The sequence below is a fragment of the Salmo salar genome, chromosome 07 (genome assembly GCF_965601325.2).
Source record: "Salmo salar chromosome 07, fSalSal1, whole genome shotgun sequence".
Taxonomy (NCBI): domain Eukaryota; kingdom Metazoa; phylum Chordata; class Actinopteri; order Salmoniformes; family Salmonidae; genus Salmo; species Salmo salar.
The window spans coordinates 17,918,426-17,939,440 of NC_138297.1; the positions used below are offsets into that span (position 1 = coordinate 17,918,426).

General features: G+C 41.7%; 1 protein-coding gene across 2 annotated transcripts in view; it reads right to left on the bottom strand.

Moving 5' to 3' along the window:
• Window positions 1–208: 208 nt before the first annotated feature.
• LOC106608658 (protein Dok-7) overlaps window positions 209–21,015 on the bottom strand; it is a 44,383-nt gene continuing 23,576 nt past the window's right edge. The window contains exons 8-12 of one of the 2 annotated variants that reach the window (XM_014206749.3): window positions 16,785–16,833; window positions 14,815–14,897; window positions 13,574–13,643; window positions 7,691–7,867; window positions 209–5,767 (exon numbers count right to left, since the gene is read on the bottom strand). In XM_014206749.3, coding sequence (XP_014062224.1) covers window positions 5,631–5,767; window positions 7,691–7,867; window positions 13,574–13,643; window positions 14,815–14,897; window positions 16,785–16,833 — 516 coding nt within the window. In that variant the 3' untranslated portion in view covers window positions 209–5,630. The other variant, XM_045721588.2, reaches the window with a different exon arrangement.

The following is a 21,015-nucleotide window of genomic DNA, read 5'->3' on the forward strand; positions in this document are numbered from 1 at the left end:
TTTAGCAGTGACTGAGAATTTCTCTATTTTGTAAATATTTTTATCGTCCTTGTAAATATCGATTAGATTGAGTCTGTAAATAACCTTTTCACTGTAAATAAACTGGACACTGTTTTGCACCTGACCATGCTGCCTCCTGTTTCTCCAACATTTGGTCCCTACAACAAGCAGAATAATGATCTTTCACTCCAACCAAAACAAACAACCATTTGGTTGTAGGTGTTTTATTACAGTGTAACCATTGGGTTTATGTTCAATGAGCCACATGAGGATACAATTAGTCCCATGAGTGAACCAGTCACACATCAAACAATGTTATTTGTTATAAATACAATTTAATGAAAATAAGGCTTTCAAAAAAATACAGACATTGTTTTTAAAACTCTTTACATTGATCTGTACACATCTTCAAATGTATAATGTTTGAGAAAACCAAGATGACTAGAATTAAAACAGGGAAATGTATTTGCAGATACTGGAGAAATATACAGTACCAGTCAAAAGTTTGCACACACCTACTCATTCAAGGGCTTTTCTTTACTTTTACTATTTTCTGCATTGTAGAATAATAGTAAAGACATCAAAACTATGAAATAACACATATGGAATCATGTAGTAACCAGTATTTTAGATTCTTTAAAGTACCACCCTTTGCCTTGATGACAGCTTTGCACATGCTTGGCATTCTCTCATCAAGCTTCACCAGGAATGCCTTTTCAACAGTCTTGAAGGAGTTCCCACATATGCTGAGCACTTGTTGGCTGCTTTTCCTTCACTCTGCAGTCCAACTCATCCCAAACCATCTCAATTGGGTTGAGGTCGAATGATTGTGGAGGCCAGGTCATCTGATGCAGCACTCCATCACTCTACTTCTTGGTCAAATAGCCCTTACACAGCCTGGAGGTGTGTTGGGTCATTGTCCTGTTGAAAAACAAATGATAGTCCCACTAATCGCAAACCAGATGGAATGGCATATCGCTAAAGAATGCTGTGGTAGCCATGCTGGTTAAGTGTGCCTTGAATTTGAAATAAATCACAGACAGTGTCACCAGCAAAACACCATCACACCTCCTCCATGCTTCACGGTGGCAACCACACATGCAGAGATCATCCGCTCACCTACTCTGAGTCTCACAAAGACACAGCGGTTGAAAGCAAAAATCAAAAATTTGGACTCATCCGACAAGGACAGATTTCCACCAGTCTAATGTCCATTACTTGTGTTTCTTGGCCCAAGCAAGTATCTTCTTCTTATTGGTGTCCTTTAGTAGTGGTTTCTTTGCAGAAATTCGACCATGGAGGCCAGATTCACACAGTCTCTTCTGAACAGTTGATGTTGAGATGTGCATGTTACTTCAACCCGTGTAGCATTTATTTGGGCTGGTAACTCTAATGAACTTATCCTCTGCAGCAGAAGTAACTCTGGGTCTTCCTTTGCTGTGGCGTTCCTCATGAGAGCCAGTTTCATTATAGCGCTTGATAGATTTTGCGACTGCATTTGATGAAACTTGAAAAGTTCTTGAAATGTTCCAGATTGACTGACCTTCATGTCTTAAAGTAATGTTGGACTGTCGTTTCTCTTTGTTTATTTGAGCTGTTCTTGCCATGATATGGACTTGGTATTTTAACAAATAGGGCTATCTTCTGTATACCACTCCTACTTTGTCACAACACAACTGATTGGCTCAATCGCATTAAGAAGGAAAAATAATCCACAAATGTACTTTTAACAAGGCACACCTGTTAATTTAAATGCATTCCAGGTGACTACCTCATGAAGCTTGTTGAGAGAATGCCAAGAAAGTGCAAAGCTGTCAAAGGCAAAGGGTGGCTACTTTGAAGAATCTCAAATATGAAATATATTTTGATTTGTTAAACACGTTTTTTTTGTTATTACATGATTCCCCCCAAAATCTACGCAGAGAGCTCGGAAATTCAAGCACCTGGCCACAGATAAAATAATGTCTAATCACGATATATCTACCGTAGCTTTGGTTGGACTGATCATGTCAACATTGTACTTTCAAAATCTTATATAGCAAGCTTGCAGTCCTTCTCATATGAAGAGAAATGACAGATGAAACGTATCGGTGTTCATCGGCCATTGGACATAAACATTACTCAATGAGTGGAGGAATCGGTGGTTAACTTCAAGAGTTGCAAAGCAATTACTAGTCTGCTATTCAGTGGAGTTGGTGTGTGCACCATAAATTCAGAGAATGCCAGACTTTGATGACAAAGTTTGATGTCAAAATTTGCCCACAAAAGACCGCCGCACCACCTTCCTGTTCAAGTGAGTCCAAAAATGTATTGTATGCTGCTGCATAAATGATGTAATATGCCAGGGAGATATGTATACTGTAGCTAAGAAAGCATTACTACGTGTATGTTGTGTAGTAAGCTGTTGGTGGTGCACATGTAGCCTATAGCCTGTTTTAGAGAAATGTCATCATCGAATATTGTAAGAGCGTTCATTATCTGCTTATATGCCCCCTTTATCTATCCTACGGTTCTGACTTGGTGTACAGGGTGAATACTGTAAAAACCGCCTATGTTCTGAATTATGTTGCTGTACATTTCAAAAGTGCTGAGCAAATAGTTTTATTGACTACATCCATCCTAACTCGCTCATTAATGTCCTAATCGAAATTACGGATTGCCTCTCCACTCATCGTCCCCTTATGCCATGGTTTGTACATCTCAATTGTCAGTAGAAACCACATTTGTTTAAGCAAGTCAGCCATATCAGCTATGTTTTTTAAAAGGTAGTAAATGAGGCTGAATGAACTGTTTCGCTGCCAGAGAAGGCTCCGCTGATAGCCAGGTGTAGCAGTGTTAAGGATTCCCTCTTTGGTGCTGAAAAGAAAGCTCTGCTGTTGGGGCTGTTGGGACAACTTTATCTAGGCCCTAACAGTTTGTGGGCACCGTATTGTATTGTTTCATTATTCCGTTTTTCAGTTTTTGCTGGCATGCAACCAAACATTTTTGGGGGAGTTTGCCCCCACCAGGATTTACATTCTAAAATTGCCAGTGTATACTTGGCATGTAGGTTTCTCACTCCTGGGTGGCACAAATTAGGATATGGGGGATGGGAATGGGTGGAGTACATTAAAATGAAATACTGGAGTATGACTATTGTTTAAAAACAGTAGTATTTTTGAGGACACTGTAGTGTTTAGGCGTATATTACTGTTGTATTTACTAAAGTGTTTTTTAAGGATAATTTTGTAGTATTTACGATAGAATTCTACAGTATATTACCAAATTCTATAGTAAGTACTACACATGATCGAGGGATGCTACAGGATGTGGCATTGTATTTCCCAGTATACTGCTAAATTATATAGTAAGTACTACACATGATCAAGGGATACTACAGTGTGTAGTATAGTATACTTACTATATAATTTAGTAGTATACTTGTGCTTACAATTACATTGGAAGCACTACACGATCGAGGGATACTACAGTGTGCAATAAATATAGTATTCTCCAGTATTCTACAGTTTATTACAGAATGATGTAGTAACTACTACGGTAGAATCTTTTCCTGTCGGTGAAACTTTCAACAAACAATAGGGAATACAGACAAGAAGCAATTTAAATTCCTCTAAGGTAAAATGTACAAAGGAACTCCTGTCTTAAATTATCTATTTCAAAAATGTATGTGTGCATAATGGGGGCCAAAGGCTCTTCTGAAAAACATTTCCGGGATATTGTTTTACATTTTTCATTTCTGCAAAGCTGAAAAAAATCCTATGAATTTTCTTTCGACATGTACTGAATTATTTATAGGGTGTGTGTTGCTAAAGCTCTGTCTGTCCCTCAGCGAAGCCACGTGAACCGTGAAAGCTGAAAAACAAATGGAGAGCACCTAGAAATGAACTCTACATATGTGGTCAACAGTGGGCAATTAGCCGCACTCAAGCCAACCAAAGTTCATTTAGACAACGCAGAACAATAACAAGCCTGGGCTGAGTCATCAGAAGCCATTAATGAGGATTTAGTTGTGTTGTTCTCATCGGTATACAAAGACCGCCGCAGCTTCTATGCCCACTTTGTTGCATTAGCTTCACAAAGTTTCTAAAAAGCGTGGTGAGCGTTCTGAATGAGTAAGACTGCATGTAATGTACAGGACAAATAGAGACTGATTATCCATTATCTACCCGGCCCTGTGCTGAATTAGCCTCTATCAAAAAGCCTCAATCAAGTCTTTCGTACAACTAACCGCTGTAGAATTAATACAATGATAATCAGAGAGGAGTTATGGAGGTAGACGCTCTTCATTTTTTCATCTCCCTCATCTTCCCCAAATGAGATCCTAATCATATTGCATCAGATTAGGGGTGGCACTGGTAAGACTGTGAAAAACCCACTGCTCGTCCGGGTAATGACTCCCCCTAAGCCTGGCACTTTCAGCCCCCCACTCCACCCAAGTCTGCCCGGGCTGTGACAGTGACATAATGCCTTCTAATGAGATTTCTGAATATACAAAAGCCTTGTTCACACTGCAGGCCTTAATGCTCAAATCAGTTGTGTTTTTCAAATCCATTCTGGACTATTGAATGTCCAAACAGCAAGTTACAAGTGACAAAATCGGATCGGTGTGTTCTGACACCATTTGCTGACAAAGCTATGCTAGTAGTAATGACGGATGTGTGTGCGGTGTTGTAGGCTGATTGGTGGTAGTGCTTGTGCATCCTATCCCTCAGAAGTTAGGTAGCAAGGTAAGGTGGCAACAATGCCTGCCATGGACATTTCCCAGTTGCTTTGAATGTTCAAAATCATAGTGTAAGAACACTTTTAAAGCCGCGAAGGATAAAATGATAAAGTCCTTTTTGGCTAGCCACAGCAGTCAACTAGTTAGCTAGCCACAGCAATCAACTAGTTAGCTAGGTAGCTGTTTAGCTTTCTAGCACATTCACTCATTTGTTGGTAAACAATTAACAAGCTAGTTAGCTACCACATGTTCACGTCAAACTGTCAACAGAGCAGCTAACAAGCAACAAGATATGCCGAATAACAGTCTAAAATAATTCAGATTTGACCGTTCAGCCACAATTTACATGGCCAGGAATCAGATTTGTATCTATTCAAACCACCTACGAATGTGGTTTGAAATGTAGCTTGAAATATCCGATTACATGTGCTTTTGGGCTGGTCAGTCTGCAGGAAAAATGAACAGATGCAAATCAGAAATGCAAATAAATAGGATTCGAGTCACTTTAAACTGCCAATGTGAACACGGCTAAAGAGAGCCTTGATTGAAATGTTCCCTTCCATCCAAGCAGCAACTTTAGTTTTTTCCTTTGAGTTTGATTTCATGTTGCTTTCATGATGATTGTGGCGCGTCAGTGCTGTAGGCCTACTGTCGGTATAATTCACACTGAGGGCAGAAGGCTGATTCTTGGGGTTAGCCTTCCCCGGAAGAGCCCAGTAATTGGGACAGAATTCAATGGAAGCTGTCAACAATTGATGTGAAAGAAATCAAATCTGGCAGATCTCCGAGGAGTTTGACATCACGGCAACTTGAGGCGCCCCAGGAAATCCATGTTTCTGGTGAATTCTATACAACAGTCTGGTCTAGGCCTGTCAGATGGCCTGTGGAGGTCAAGATTGGAGGTGGGATGTCACTGTGGCACTATCCTCCTCCTCTGCTCCAGGGTGTGAAGACCCTCCTCTCTCCCCAAGGCATGCTGGGTACCCGTTTTGTGGGCGGCATCTGTAGCAGTGATGTCGATCTGGGCATATTTAGAGGAACTTTTCCCTGTAGAATGAAGAAACACCAGACAGTCCATGAGATCAGTAATATTGTTGACCCTCCGTTCAGGACGTCATGCATAAAAATAGAATGAACACGGTAGAGAGGTTTATTTAAAAACACTGAGTGATCACTCTTGTGTACAGTTACCATTCAAATGAGAGAACAGCAATATATTCCTGTCCTTGAGCTACAGAGGAAGCAATGAGATTGACTTGAAGATTGCTTCAGTTATGCATTCTCCAGGCGATCTCATAAAGTGGACAAATCCTTACAAACATGCTCGCACGCACACACACACACACACACACACACACGTCAACACACTCTGGGAAGATGACCACATTAGAGCGAGTGCCTTCACCACGGTATTCCGAACGCCCTATGACCTTCTGTCGCGGCTAAACTGGAACGCTGCTCCTCCAAGTGATATATAGATGATGGCACACACCAGGACGGAAATCTTCTCGCTGACATTGGAAATGAACCTTTCTCACGTTGAGCAAGACTGTCCCTCATATTCCCGGAGAGTAATGACGTTAATGGTTGACTTTTCTGCCGATTACACCACGCTGATGACGGTGGCTCAGTTGTCACTCGGCAAGACCGGGAGCAATCTCCAACTAAAGGAGAAATAGAATTAGGGGATTATCATTTTCCAAGAGTCTCTCAAGTCTTATTGGAATCGATACACCAGTGGTCGCAAGATACCCTGTCCCTCGTCACCATTCTGTAGTTCTGAGCGATTAGCGCTTTTTGAGGTCGGTGCGGTTTATTATAATACATTTTAAAAAATCACAGTTTTCGATTTTGGTTTCGATGATTTTTCAAACACTAAATACATGATGAAATAAGACATTAAAATTATTTTAGAGCTTTTCAATGAAAATCCCAAAGCTAAAAATAGTGAACATTAAATTTCCAAAAGATTGAAAATATTCCATTGCCTCTGTCAGGTCCACATTGGGTAGACATTAATAGAAAAACAGGAAATTACTATGAAATAATACAATGTTTCAGTTGTGTATATGAATTTGTTTCTATTTACTGACTTTATTGTTTTTCATTCCTTAAAGTCATCCTCTTGTCTCTGCTCAGGCAGTAGCAGCCAGCCAGACAGACAACCTACGTTATCTCTGTGCTCCTTCCTGTTCTGTCTTTAGTCATCCTATTTATCTAGACTAGCCTGCCCAAGTATTCTGCAGAGCTGTCTGACAAAATTATTGAACTAGTTCTTCAAAGTAGATAAGGCGTACTTTCACAAACTGTCTCCGTCCTTCTCGTAGTTGTATTATATTCCTCACTCTCATGTGGTCTATGTGTATCTAACCTAATTTAGCAGGTGAAAAAGTCTCTGTCCGAGCTGGCACAATGCATTATGGTCATTGTAGTTAATTACTACATTTCTGCACTGAACTAGGTTGAATATTTGCTTATGAAAACTACAACTCCCTTCAGCCCAGCGTCCCACATAGTTCTTGATGTCGGTCAGTTGCTTAATAACCGAAAAAAAATTGACATTTTGGTTCATCCCTCAGCACTACTATCCTGTTTCTTTTTGCGTGCAACCAAGAAATCTGAAATACAAATGCTCACACAATAAATATACTGTATGCCACTTGATATTGTCTTTGATCACAATATCACCTTCAATATACAGTGTACTTACATGTCACAGGAGGCTGCTGAGAGGAGGTTAGTTCATAATAAAGGTTGGAATGGAGAGACCATTCCATTTAATCCGTTCCAGCCACTACTATGAGCCTGTCCTCACCAATTAGCCATGTACAATAGTGCACTTCAAGATGCACATCATTTCAATTGGCTATAGAAAAATTCATAGCAAGACAGAAGACATTGAAATCACAGAAGTGCGGACCACCAGAGACCCACAAAAGACAGGTTGTTATTGAGAAAATGGGCTCTTACTCTGTCCTGGAAGGTGTTGGCCAGTCCCCCTGACCCCAGCATGCTCCTGATGCTCCAGCTCCATGTAGTTCAGCTGTTTCTTAGATATGGGGCTGATAGGAATATTGACGTATGTCACACCATCAGCGCGGGGTCTTTCTGGAGCCATCATGTCTGGCGGAAACACAAACTTGGCCCCTGCCAATAGAGAAATACCAGGGTGTTATTCACAGATCTTTCTGGGGGCCTAATGAGGCTGACTTATCAGCAGGCACAGGTGATGCATACCTAAAAAAAATGTGAATCTGAACCACACGTGAGTGTTATTTTCAGAATGAACTTCTCTACACTATACCATATTCTCAATATTAGTGACCCACTGGTGGCCATTTTGTGGCACTTAACATGCTGCTGTGAGTTTCTGTTGGTGTCTCCATCAGGGCAAAGCAATGGTCTCATAGAAAAATCTAGTCCTTGATAGGACCTACAAAAGGTATTAGCAAATGTGTGCAACCGAACCTACTGTACAGATGCCATATCTTAATTTGATCATCCTGTTGTTGCAGGAATTTTCCTGCACAGCAGGAAATGCGAACTTGTCGTGTATTCAAGGTTAAAAAGGTTTGTGAAGTTTGTAATTTCCACTTAAATATTTCAGAATTGATTTTCAATAACGAAAAATGTATCAAGCCCTACAAAAAAAAATTCCATTAATTATAATCCACATTAAAATTCACATGTACTGTTGCTTCAGGATTATTTTTCTGCTGTAGCAAACTGGCTCAAATTAAGATATGGTATCTGTACATACCCAGGACCAAAGTTATTATTTATTGCTGAACGGTTGAAGTAGTTGGAAAAATACATCTTAAAACAACCAAAAGGTGTGTATTGTATCAGTTTTAACAGTCTTTCCTGTCAAACACAGAAATTAGACAAATACAGCAAGTCAATGTGTTCCACCCACATTCTTTGCACCTGCTCTCAGATAGTGTAGAGAGACAAGAGAAGGAAGTCCCCAAAGAGCTTTGCCTGTCATAAAGCTGAAAGCCATTCAGGGTAAAGAGAGGAATACATTACTGGTTGGTTGACTGCCATTGACCTCAATGTCTTATTCGTACAATGGTATAGACCATAGCTAAAATATGTACATTTCAGAGTAGTCGCTTTTTATCAGCTACAGTAACTACCATCGCTTTTCATAAGCTGATCCATTACAGCTTTCCCGGCCTTGAATTAAATAACGTATACAACTACAACCTACAAATAGGGATTTGTGAAGGATCTGATTCAAGGGCTATTACAGAATTTGGTGTTAACCTTTTGGATAGCGATGTAAATCATTACTGCTCACGTAATCCTTTAAATGGTTCAGTAAAATACTTAAACTGCAGTAAGATGTTACTACATCTGCTATTGTAACCTGTGTATCTGCTATCATCAACGGCACGATAAAAAACACTGGAAGCAGCCGTTCTTGAGTAAACATTGTTAAATCACATTCATCTTTCTAGGTCAGTGCATCTACTCCCTATAGCCAGGGGCCATTTTCTGGAAGAACAAACACTGCATTTAAGGCTCTTTCTGTATAAAACGGTTATGGTGGTCATCTTACTGTGAAAACAGTGGGATAGCAAAACCGATACCACTTTACACAGATAGTTCTAAACAGACCATGGGAGGATTTATGTCACTTTTTCCTGTAAAGTCAGCTAGCTTGATTTAGGATCTAAAAGCACCAGATAGTGTACAAATGTTTCACAAATACAACTATAGGATAAAACGTTCTCCCTATTAGTACACACAGTGTTTGACACAAGCCTCTGTTTCATTTAGCTTCTCTCAAGAGAGTCAAACTACAGTATCCCTCATACATACTGATACAGTACATAAAACGCAACGTTAGTGGACTAGCGTTCTGTACATCAAGCTGCCTCACGCTAGAGAAGCAGGAGATAGGCTCCTGCCCTATGGGCTGCTCTGGCTTGGAAAAGGCTACCTACTTCTACAGTGATTCCATTCCTTCATTCCATTTCAAACCTTCAAAATGGCGGCATTGGCACCCTAACCAGCTGAGCACCAACAGTGTCAGGGCAATATTTCTCCAAAGTAATTGAGAAGCCATTCGAGACTGGCAGTCTCTCTGCGGGTCTTTCCTTTGGTATCGTCTGGGAGTACTGATGCCTAATTGATCAGACATTAACCATCCCTTGCAATCACAGCAGGCCGTAATGGCAGCCCATTGCAACAATGGGCATGCACACAGCTTCAGAAGCCGGGATCTTTTAGCCTCCGTTCACACAGAGTAAGCCCAGCAGGGGTGCAGCCATTTTGGCAGACAGCTCTTTGTGGAGCAGCACCGCTCTGTGGATTCTCTTTGGAAGGTCGGCTGCTTCGGCTTGTAGAACAGAGTGCCAATGGTCTGTGCCAATTGTCTAAGCAGGGGCTCGATGCTGATACTCTAGCTTTTTGTTGTACTCTGGTGGGTAGGAATTTGTTTTATCAAGCCCAGGTGAGAGGTTATTTTGCCACCGAAGTTCTATGAAATTTTAGAAGTAAGTTTATTTTTAATAAGGAGCTGAAAGTAGCCAGTTTTGAGATGTTCAGGGAATTTTTTGGCACAGGTTGTCGGACATTTAAAAAAGTACAGTCGCTAGAGAGCTGATGCTTTTGTAAGGTAAACAGTGTCCCCAGTACTCATGACCGAAGACCTGTCCTAGAGAGTTCCAGCAAGCCTGAGGGGCAATAACTACTAACTAATGTTATGGCTTCAACAGGAGGAGGGTGGCAAGGTGACATGGGAACTGAAGCCAAGTGTGGGAGGCAAATGGTGGTGGAATGAGTGATGGGTGTGGTGCCACTGTGTGACAGCGGTGAGGAGAGTTCCAGAACAGGTGTGTAAAGGACTGAGGGGACGTGGGAGTTGGCGGCCTAAGTGACCCTGATGACTGTCCCTTCACCTCACATCATGGCCAACACTCTGTCATGTGCACTTCACTGCCTGGACATCCTTTGCGGAAACGCTGTATGCCGACAGTACAACATTAGATTGAGTGTTCTTCTCACAGCTGTAACACAAAAATGTGTGCTCCTTATGCAACATGAGTTACATAAATACAAAGGCGCTCAGTCATTTTCGAACACACAGAGATGATAATAGACATGGAAGCAGAGACAGTGTACAGCATGTGAAACAACAGGACAAAACACATTTTTACTCACTGTACTGTACAATACTTCAATTGAGTTGACAGCGCAAAAAGCTAGTTTGACACAGGCACTACTGTTCTGTAATACTATTTATCAGACGTTAGTTAAGGCCAGAGCTATATACACTGCTCAAAAAAATAAAGGGAACACTTAAACAACACAATGTAACTCCAAGTCAATCACACTTCTGTGAAATCAAACTGTCCACTTAGGAAGCAACACTGATTGACAATAAAGTTCACATGCTGTTGTGCAAATGGAATAGACAACAGGTGGAAATTATAGGCAATTAGCAAGACACCCCCAATAAAGGAGTGGTTCTGCAGGTGGGGACCACAGACCACTTCTCAGTTCCTATGCTTCCTGGCTGATGTTTTGGTCACTTTTGAATGCTGGCGGTGCTTTCACTCTAGTGGTAGCATGAGACGGAGTCTACAACCCACACAAGTGGCTCAGGTAGTGCCAGGATGGCACATCAATGCGAGCTGTGGCAAGAAGGTTTGCTGTGTCTGTCAGCGTAGTGTCCAGAGCATGGAGGCGCTACCAGGAGACAGGCCAGTACATCAGGAGACGTGGAGGAGGCCGTAGGAGGGCAACAACCCAGCAGCAGGACCGCTACCTCTGCCTTTGTGCAAGGAGGAGCAGGAGGAGCACTGCCAGAGCCCTGCAAAATGACATCCAGCAGGTCACAAATGTGCATGTGTCTGCTCAAACGGTCAGAAACAGACTCCATGAGGGTGGTATGAGGGCCCGACGTCCACAGGTGGGGGTTGTGCTTATAGCCCAACACCGTGCAGGACGTTTGGCATTTGCCAGAGAACACCAAGATTGGCAAATTCGCCACTGGCGCCCTGTGCTCTTCACAGATGAAAGCAGGTTCACATTGAGCACGTGACAGACGTGACAGAGTCTGGAGACGCCGTGGAGAACGTTCTGCTGCCTGCAACATCCTCCAGCATGACCGGTTTGGCGGTGGGTCAGTCATGGTGTGGGGTGGCATTTCTTTGGGGGGGCCACACAGCCCTCCATGTGCTCACCAGAGGTAGCCTGACTGCCATTAGGTACCGAGATGAGATTCTCTGACCCCTTGTGAGACCATATGCTGGTGCGGTTGGCCCCGGGTTCCTCCTAATGCAAGACAATGCTAGACCTCATGTGGCTGGAGTGTGTCAGCAGTTCCTGCAAGAGGAAGGCATTGATGCTATGGACTGGCCCGCCCGTTCCCCAGACCTGAATCCAATTGAGCACATCTGGGACATCATGTCTCGCTCCATCCACCAACGCCACGTTGCACCACAGACTGTCCAGGAGTTGGCGGATGCTTTAGTCCAGGTCTGGGAGGAGATCCCTCAGGAGACCATCTGCCACCTCATCAGGAGCATGTCCAGGCGCTGTAGGGAGGTCATACAGGCACGTGGAGGCCACACACACTACTGAGCCTCATTTTGACTTGTTTTAAGGACATTACATCAAAGTTGGATCAGCCTGTAGTGTGGTTTTCCACTTTAATTTTGAGTTTGACTCCAAATCCAGACCTCCATGGGTTGATAAATTTGATTTCCATTGATTATTTATGTGTGATTTTGTTGTCAGCACATTCAACTATGTAAAGAAAAAAGTATTTAACAAGATTATTTCATTCATTCAGATCTAGGATGTGTTATTTTAGTGTTCCCTTTATTTTTTTGAGCAGTATATTTAGAGAATTAGGCCAACTTTTAGAATTTTGAATACTGTTCTAAATCGAGACATTTAGTTCTGTAGCATTGTTCCCTATGTAATGTTAATGGGGAGATAACAAGGCTGCTATAGAATGTTGAAGTGTGATGTAAATGCATCATAATGCAGAAACCGCATAAGCCCAACTCTCTAAATACACTACCTAGGTTAAGCCACGCTAGGTGTTCTAAAGTGTACACCTCGTCAAATGAAGTGTTCCCTGTCAGGCGCTAGTCTATTACCTTTGCTCAATCTCACAGAGCACTCCAGGTGTCACAGACCTGTCTGTACCTCTTCTTCACCCACTCTGACCCCTACATCTGGTGCTTGTCTCAATCCACCAGGATGCTGTTTGTCTGTCTGTCTGCCATTCCAGACGGTCAATATGTCATTCCACACACTCTGAGCAGCAGGTGATAACTCATCAAAATGATCCACTTTAATGGAGAGAGAGCACAGGAACTTAGGCGAGAAATTGAAAGGTGAAGTTCAGCTAAGAACTTGCCTCCGATTGACAACTGAGAATCAAGAAGTTACCTCAGTTGACCTGAGAAGTTGATGGCCTAGAAGTGAAACCCCAAATTTTCTGTTGAGGAAGATAAACAAAAAATAAACTGCTCATCAGTCAGAGGCACATTAAGGGCAACCTTTGTAGATGTTTTATTTATTTTTAATTTCACCTTTATTTAACCAGGTAGGCCAGTTGAGAACAAGTTGTCATTTACAACTGCGACCTGGCCAAGATAAAGCGAAGCAGTGCAACACAAACAACAACACAGAGTTACACGTGGGATAAAACAAAAGTACAGTCAATAACACAATAGAAAAATCTATATATGGTGTGTGCAATGTTTTGACTGGCTCAGTATTCAGACAAAAAAAACGAACATAAATGACAAACCTCATTATCTTGCTCTCTCCACGCTCATTTTCGGCTATTGTGGGACAGAACACTGGAATATTAAATGCACTCACCTTCAGTCTCATGAAGGAACTGTTGTTGTCCACAACTGCCCACCAGCTCATACTTGCTATTCTTCTCTGGCTGAAAGACACAGTACACAATAAGTAACATGCTTGTTTAGAAGGGGTGGCTTACGTCAAACTAAGTCAAGCCTGAGGCTGTAGTTAATTACAAAGAATTCAGTCCAACTTGAATAAAAATATATATTTCAACAACAGACTAAAACCCAGACTTAAAGATAATCTCTACTCAACAGTTCACGGGAGTCACTCAAGTTAGATTTAGAATTGACTAATTGGAGTGTGCTGAAATCTCACAGGCTTGTCTACTTAAGCTGAAAGGAGCATGTAGCTTGAAGTGTCTCTTGTTCTTATTGAGGCTTATTCATGCCTTTTCTTCTGAGTCCATTGTTCAGGGGGTTTTGCTACAGTCTTTGGTGTGAAAACATGATGGAAAAGTGCAGCCTCAGTGCTTCCTGTCAGACTGAAGCGTAAGAGATCCTGACTTAGGTAGTAAAGCTCTTACACAATGTGTTCTATCTGTTCTGCTCCATAACTGCCAAACAGTGTGTTACACTGACTTGCTTGGCACACCCACATAATCCTCCCAAAAATAACTGTCACTTTATTTTAATGAACTGTTCTTAAAGCTGCACTCTCAAACTTTTGTATAATTTCAGCCAGTAAATTTGAAAGTGGCTCTCACGAGCCAAAATGGGGCCCTGTTTTTTTGTGTACCACATCACCCAACTGTGTACTACATAATCCATTTTGTGTGATATGTTACAAATGTAGCAATTCGTTTATCACACGAATTTTGCAATTTGTGCGATATGTTACACATCTCTTGTGCTTAAGATCCCAGAGTGCATCTTTAAGATGAGAAGGACTGTCACTTAAGACCACCATTGTGTATAAGAGCAGTACTGACACATCACATAAGCATTGTTGACGTTCATCAATGTTTGTTCCACTCATGTTAAATACTAGGGTCACAAAGAAATGGCAAACTGCAAATGTCTGGATAAATTATGAAAAATCTATAACAACCCAAAGTGTTCTAAGTAACTATGCAATATCTTGTAATCTTTGCTGTTACTTTCTCAAAAAATAAAGTATTTCCCTTTTTTCCATAGACATTTGGCCTCACGGGTGTTTCCTTTTAAGTTTGGACCATAGTAATAAAAACAATTGAAGCATTTGAGTGTGATGATCGTAAGAGGAGTGAGGAATCCCATTCATAAACCTCCCACCTCTGAACTCTTCTCCAACGCCCGGCTATCCATGGTATCATACTCAACTTTGCTCCTCTCCTCCATACTTTTCAGCTTCTTGTCTGGTGGCAAGAGGAAAATAAAGTGTGTTTGAGATGTGCAACAATACACCAGAATCCTATTACACTGCAGTAAAGCCTGTCAGAAAAATATCCCAATATCAGGTTTTACTTTTCATCTACTATAGATGTAGGATCTTAATTTGAGCCAGTTTGCTACAGGTGGAAAATAATCCTGCAGCGACAGGAAATGTGATTCATTACATGCATTATAATTAATGGAATTTTTGTAGGGGTTGATACATTTTTCGTAAGTTTTCAAGTGTGAAAATTCAAAGTGGAAATTACAAACTTCAGAAGCCTTTTTAAACCTCAAATACACAACTTTTACACTATACTATTTACATTTCCAAATTAAGATCCTACATCTGTACATGCTGTGAACTAATGCAGCCAAAGAAGCGGTGTCTCTTGGTGCCAAATCACGTAACCTGTCTGATCCTAGGATAGGAAACGATTGGGGAAGACGATTGCAGGGGATTGATTAATCAACATCTTACAAGACCGCAACATGTCAGAGGACAGGATATACTTTAGCATTACATTGTCTGGAGCTCCCTAGTGTGGTTGGGATAAGTGCTGTATTACTCATGGGGATGGCTCTGTTATGAGCACAGCACAGTACAGTGGCCCTGATGTCATTTCCAGTACAAATGGAAACCTTCACAAAACCACATTGTCTAAATAACGGTCAGCGTAATGCTATACAATCTGGGGTCATGCTGGACAAATATGACAATGGTCTATTTAGTTTGTAATTTTCTTGTTTACATCACAGTAATGTAAAATGATATTGCTTCTTATAACATTCTGTTTCATCCTGCAGCAACTGGTTGAGATTCTCTGCATCTCTCCCAACCGTCTAGGCAGCTCAATCGCAAAATCAATGCAGCATGAAGAAACATAGAGAGGCATCGACAGCTTATCAAAGGGAGGAGAAATAGTCCAGGAAATAAAATATCTTAGTCAAGGAGAACTGGGAAAGAAGTGAATAAATGGAGGGGGGAATCCATGAAGGAAGAGGCAGGCTTTGTCTGTTAGCATGGAGTTCAGTCAATAAAGAGAGGAGGAAATCGGAAGGGGAGCGCTCTCTTACCTTCAACGGAACTGAATGACCTTTCACCTCCACACATGGAAGGCCTCCATCTTGTAATTTATGGTCCAGCAGTTGCACTTCAATGGGCTTCTCTTCTTTACGTGTCCCTTCACAGTCCACACCGTTCTCCAAGCAAGGCCCAGAGGGTAGTGGCTGTCCAAAACATACACCACTGTGGTGAATCTGACCAACCTATAGGACAACGCTGTTCCCGGGCAATGCTGGTGTCACCCTTGTGGGCGAATAGCACTCCTCCCCGTTCTTGCACTTGAAGCAGTTTTCGTAAAATGATAGTCCCCTTGTCTTCCCCATTGTGGCCTTGTCGTGCCGAGTTCAGATCACGCAAAGGTCTGCAGGTGGTAACAAGTTCTTGGGATGTAAGCTCACGTCCCAAAGCAGAGACCGTTGACTCATACAGATTCAGTGTGTTTGTCTTTTTACATGGCTCTCCGGTTGTGCCGCGGGAGCCTAATAGCTCAGCTGAGAGCTGCTGGTTCCTCATTCATCCTCTTCAGCTTCTCAGAGCTGTGATTGGTCACTGAGGCAGGTGAGGGCGTGGTCTCGATAACCTCAGTCCATAGGTTCTGTGCTTGCAGCTCAACGCATATCTAGTTATACAGGTTCTGTACATCGATTTAATAATTCATGGGATTCATTAATAAGAACGAACTACTTATCTAAACATGCTGCAAAATAAACAAGTCTGAATAAATTCATGCTTGGACAGGGATATTAAAGGCATATAATAGCATCGGTGTGCATACACACGCACACAGCCAGTGGAACAGACTTACCTGGTATGGCTGGCATTGCTGAGCCCGCTGTGTAGGAGAGCGGGTTCCCCTGTGAGAAAATAAGGAAAGAGAACATCTTCAATAATTCATACTAGATAGAAAAGGTCCTTTCACACAATGTTTTCTCTTTTTGTGCCAGTCTTTCAACTAATATAACTAGGGCATTGTCTTTATGTAAAAACATGAGAGCCACTTTGGATTGCTCGCATAGAGTTACAATGACTTATTGGAACCTAAGGGCGCTTAATGGTCTTTGTTTTCCTAGCTGAGGTTGAGTATCACAACGATGTTGATAGATGTGCACTCACACAATGCTTTATCCAAGAGGACCGGTGCTGGGCAGCTAACAGAGGAATGATTGTACTGTAAGGCTGGACCTTTACGGCACTCATAGGGAATATCTTTCAAAGTGACCGAAGACTACACTAAAGACAAGTCAGAGGAATCAACAGAACTATCCCTTTTTTGATTTCTACAAAGGTCATCAGAAATTAACCTTGATAAAGCAATATGGGATTATTAATATCTAAATGCACCACCAGCAGAGGGAGCTCTAGGTTTAAAAGATCAATAAAGTCACATACTGTATACGGGGCAGAAAAAACATGAACATCATTTGAAGTTGTTTCATCAGAGAGTGAAACAGACTCCCTTCGACGAAAGAAAAGCAATTTGGTTTAAGATGTTTGAAATTCTTATGGTCTGAATTGTTCTTCATTCATTTTATTTTTAACCACACTCAATGAGCTGTATAAGGCCATAAGCAAACAAGAAAATGCTCATCCAGCAGCGCTTCTAGTGGTCGGGTACTTTAATGCAGGCAAACTTAAATCGGTTTTACCTCATTTCTACCAGCATGTCACATGTGCAACCAGAGGGAAAAAAAACTACAGACCAGCTTTACTCCACACACAGAGACTCACACAAAGCTCTCCCTCACCCTCCATTTGGCAAATTTGACCATAATTATATCCTTCTGATTCCTGCTTACAAGCAAAAACTAAAGCAGGAAGTAGCAGTGATTCGCTAAATGAGCTAAATGCCTTTTATGAGCTAAATGCCTTTTATGCTCGCATCGAGGCAAACAACACTGAAGCATGCATGAGAGCACCAGTTGTTCCAGATGACTGTGCAATCATGCTCTCCGTAGCCGATGTGAGCAAGACCTTTAAACAGGTCAACATTCACAAGGCCACGGGGCCAGATTGATTACCAAGACGTGTACTCAAAGCATGGCGGATCAACTGGTAAGTGTCTTCACTGACATTTTCAACCTCTCCCTGACCGAGTCTGTAATACCTACATGTTTCAAACAGACCATCATAGTCCCCGTGCCCAAGAAAGCGAAGGTAACCTGCCTAAATGATTACCGCCCCGTAGCACTCACGTCGGCAGCCATTAAGTGCTTTGAAAGGCTGGTCAACCCTAGAGCCACCCAATTTGCGTACTACCCCAACAGATCCACAGATGACGCAATCTCAATCCACACTGTCCTTTTCCACCTGGACAAAAGGAAAACCTATGGGAGAATGCTGCAAATTGACTACAGCTCAGCGTTCAACACCAAAGTACCCACAAAGCTCATCACTAAACTAAGGACCCTGGGACTAAACAAATCCCTCTGCAACTGGATTCTGGACTTCCTGACGGGCCGCCCCCAGGTGGTAAGGGTAGGCAACAACACATCTGCCACACTGATCCTCAACACTGGGGCCCCTCAGGGGTGCGTGGTTAGTCCCCTCCTGTACTCCAAAACCATCATTAAGTTTGCTGACGACACAACAGTGGTAGGCCTGATCACCGACAATGATGAGACAGCCTATAGGGAGGAGGTCAGCGACCTGGCAGTGTGGTGCCAGGACAACAACCTCTTCCTCAATGTGAGCAAGACAAAGGAGGGCCGAACAGGCCCCCATTAACATCGATGGGACTGAAGACAAAGGAGTTGGGGCTGAAGTGGAGCGGGTCAAGAGTTTCAAGTTCCTTGGTGTCCACATCACCAACGAACTGTCATGGTCCAAACACACCAAGACAGTTGTGAAGAGGGCACGACAACACCTTTTCCCCATCAGGAGACTGAAAAGATTTGTCATGGGTCCTCAGATCCTCCAAAAGTTATACAGCTGCACCATTGAGAGCATCCTGACCGGTTGCATCAATGCCTGGTATGGCAACTGCTCGGCATCTGACCGTAAGGCGCTACAGAGGGTAGTGCGTACGGCCCAGTACATCACTGGGGCCAAGCTTCCTGCCATCCAGGACCTATATACTAGGCAGTGTCAGAAGAAGCCCCAAAGAATTGTCAAAGACTCCAGTCACCTAAGTCATAGACTGTTCTCTCTGTTACCTCACAGCAAGCGGTGCCGGAGCACCAAGTCTAGAACCAAAAGGTTCCTTAACAGCTTCTACCGCCAAGCCATAAGACTGCAGATCAATGAATCAAATAGCCACCCGGACTATATACATTGACCCCCCCCCTTTGTTTGTACACTGCTGCTACTCGCTGTTTATTATCTATGCATAGTCACTTTACAAATTACCTCGACTAACATGTACCCCCTGTACATAGCCTCGTTATTGTTATGTAATTTTCTTGTGTCACTTTTTGATTTGATTAGATTGTTTTACTTTAGTTTATTTAGTAAATATTTTCTTAACTCTATTTCTTTAACTGCATTGGTTAAGGGCAAGTAAGCATTTCACGGTAAGGTCTACACCTGTTGTATTCGGTGCATGAGACAAATAACATTTATTTGATTTAATATAATCAAAAGCACTGCTTAATAAAATAGGTATATTTTTGATTAACAAAAAATGCCTACAATCAGCTATTCTGTTCGACTGACAATTTTTTTGAAAATATTTTGATCTAATCAAGAGTCTCATTCTCTGTGTATGAATAATACCTCTTTCAAAGTATATAAGCATGAGATTTTATGTTGTAAATCACTTGTAAATGAGATTATTCAAAGACCAAACTGAAGGGTTATCGTTTCTTGTGGTTCTATAACAAGCCAAGAAAGCGGAATAAAAAAAAGTTTGTAAAAAGAAAATAAGTAAAAATCAATTCCCTGCACTTGGATGACCTCAGAGAGAGAAGATGGTCAATACAGCCGTTTTTATCTCAATATGAAATCATTTCTGGGTAACAATTAAGTACCTTACTGTGATTGTTTTCAATCAAAAAGAAACAAAAATAGCTTCTTAGCAAAGAGCAATTTATCAAGCAAGAATTTTGCTTGGATTGTATCTGGGAGTAGTCTAAATGGGGAGGGGAAAACTGAAAACTAGCTGTTATTGGCAGAACGGTTTGGAACCCTCTTTCTTATTGGTCTATTAACTAATTTACCGTCTGGTGATGCCACCAGGCAGGCTAAAACGCCATCCCACCAAAAACAAGCTGACATTTCAGGTCTTCAAACAGCTCTTACACTAAAAGGGTATTATCATCCAGCCTCATAGTGTGGAAATATATATAAAACACAGGCAAATAACGTTTTTGACTACACTGGGCCTTTAAAAAGCTCAAGACAACCCAAAATGGTAGTACAAACTCAAGATGGAGGCCCATTTAGAAGAGCAGTAAATATTGTGACACAGATGCTCTTATAAACACACTTTCTACAGAGATGGGGATGTATAATCGATCCATGAACAACATCTACACACAGAAGAGCATTTCCTGACCTTATTGAGTGAGAGGACAGCTGATATCTCAAATGCCTAGTAGAGTCAGTGTTGGGGAAGCTACTCTGAAAATATAGTTTACCAAGCTACCTACTCCTTCACACTGGAAGAAGATACCCTATACTAAATTACACTTAAGAAAAATATAGTTTACTAAAGTTACTTTGGAAAAGTAGTTTACTACATCCAAACTACTTTGTGAAAAATGATCATATCTAAATCTGAAATGTCATAGACTACAAATTGCAGGAACAGATTGCTCTGGAGTCAGACGTTAACAGAATGTGTGACTTAAACACAGAAAGTGAGAAATAGGCACACAAAAAGTGTTTCAAGTGACAAGTAGGCAGGTCTGATGTTAAAAAAGAAAGGAAATTATTGCCTATTTCACCTATGTATTATTTTCTTGGTAGTGTTTAATTCAGTAGTTTGCTAAACTGCTACATGGCTAAAAAGTTGTTAACTACTGAAAACACTACTGAGATTGGAATTTAGTTCAACTACCACCAAGCATCTGCAAAATGCAATTGAATTACTTGTTGAA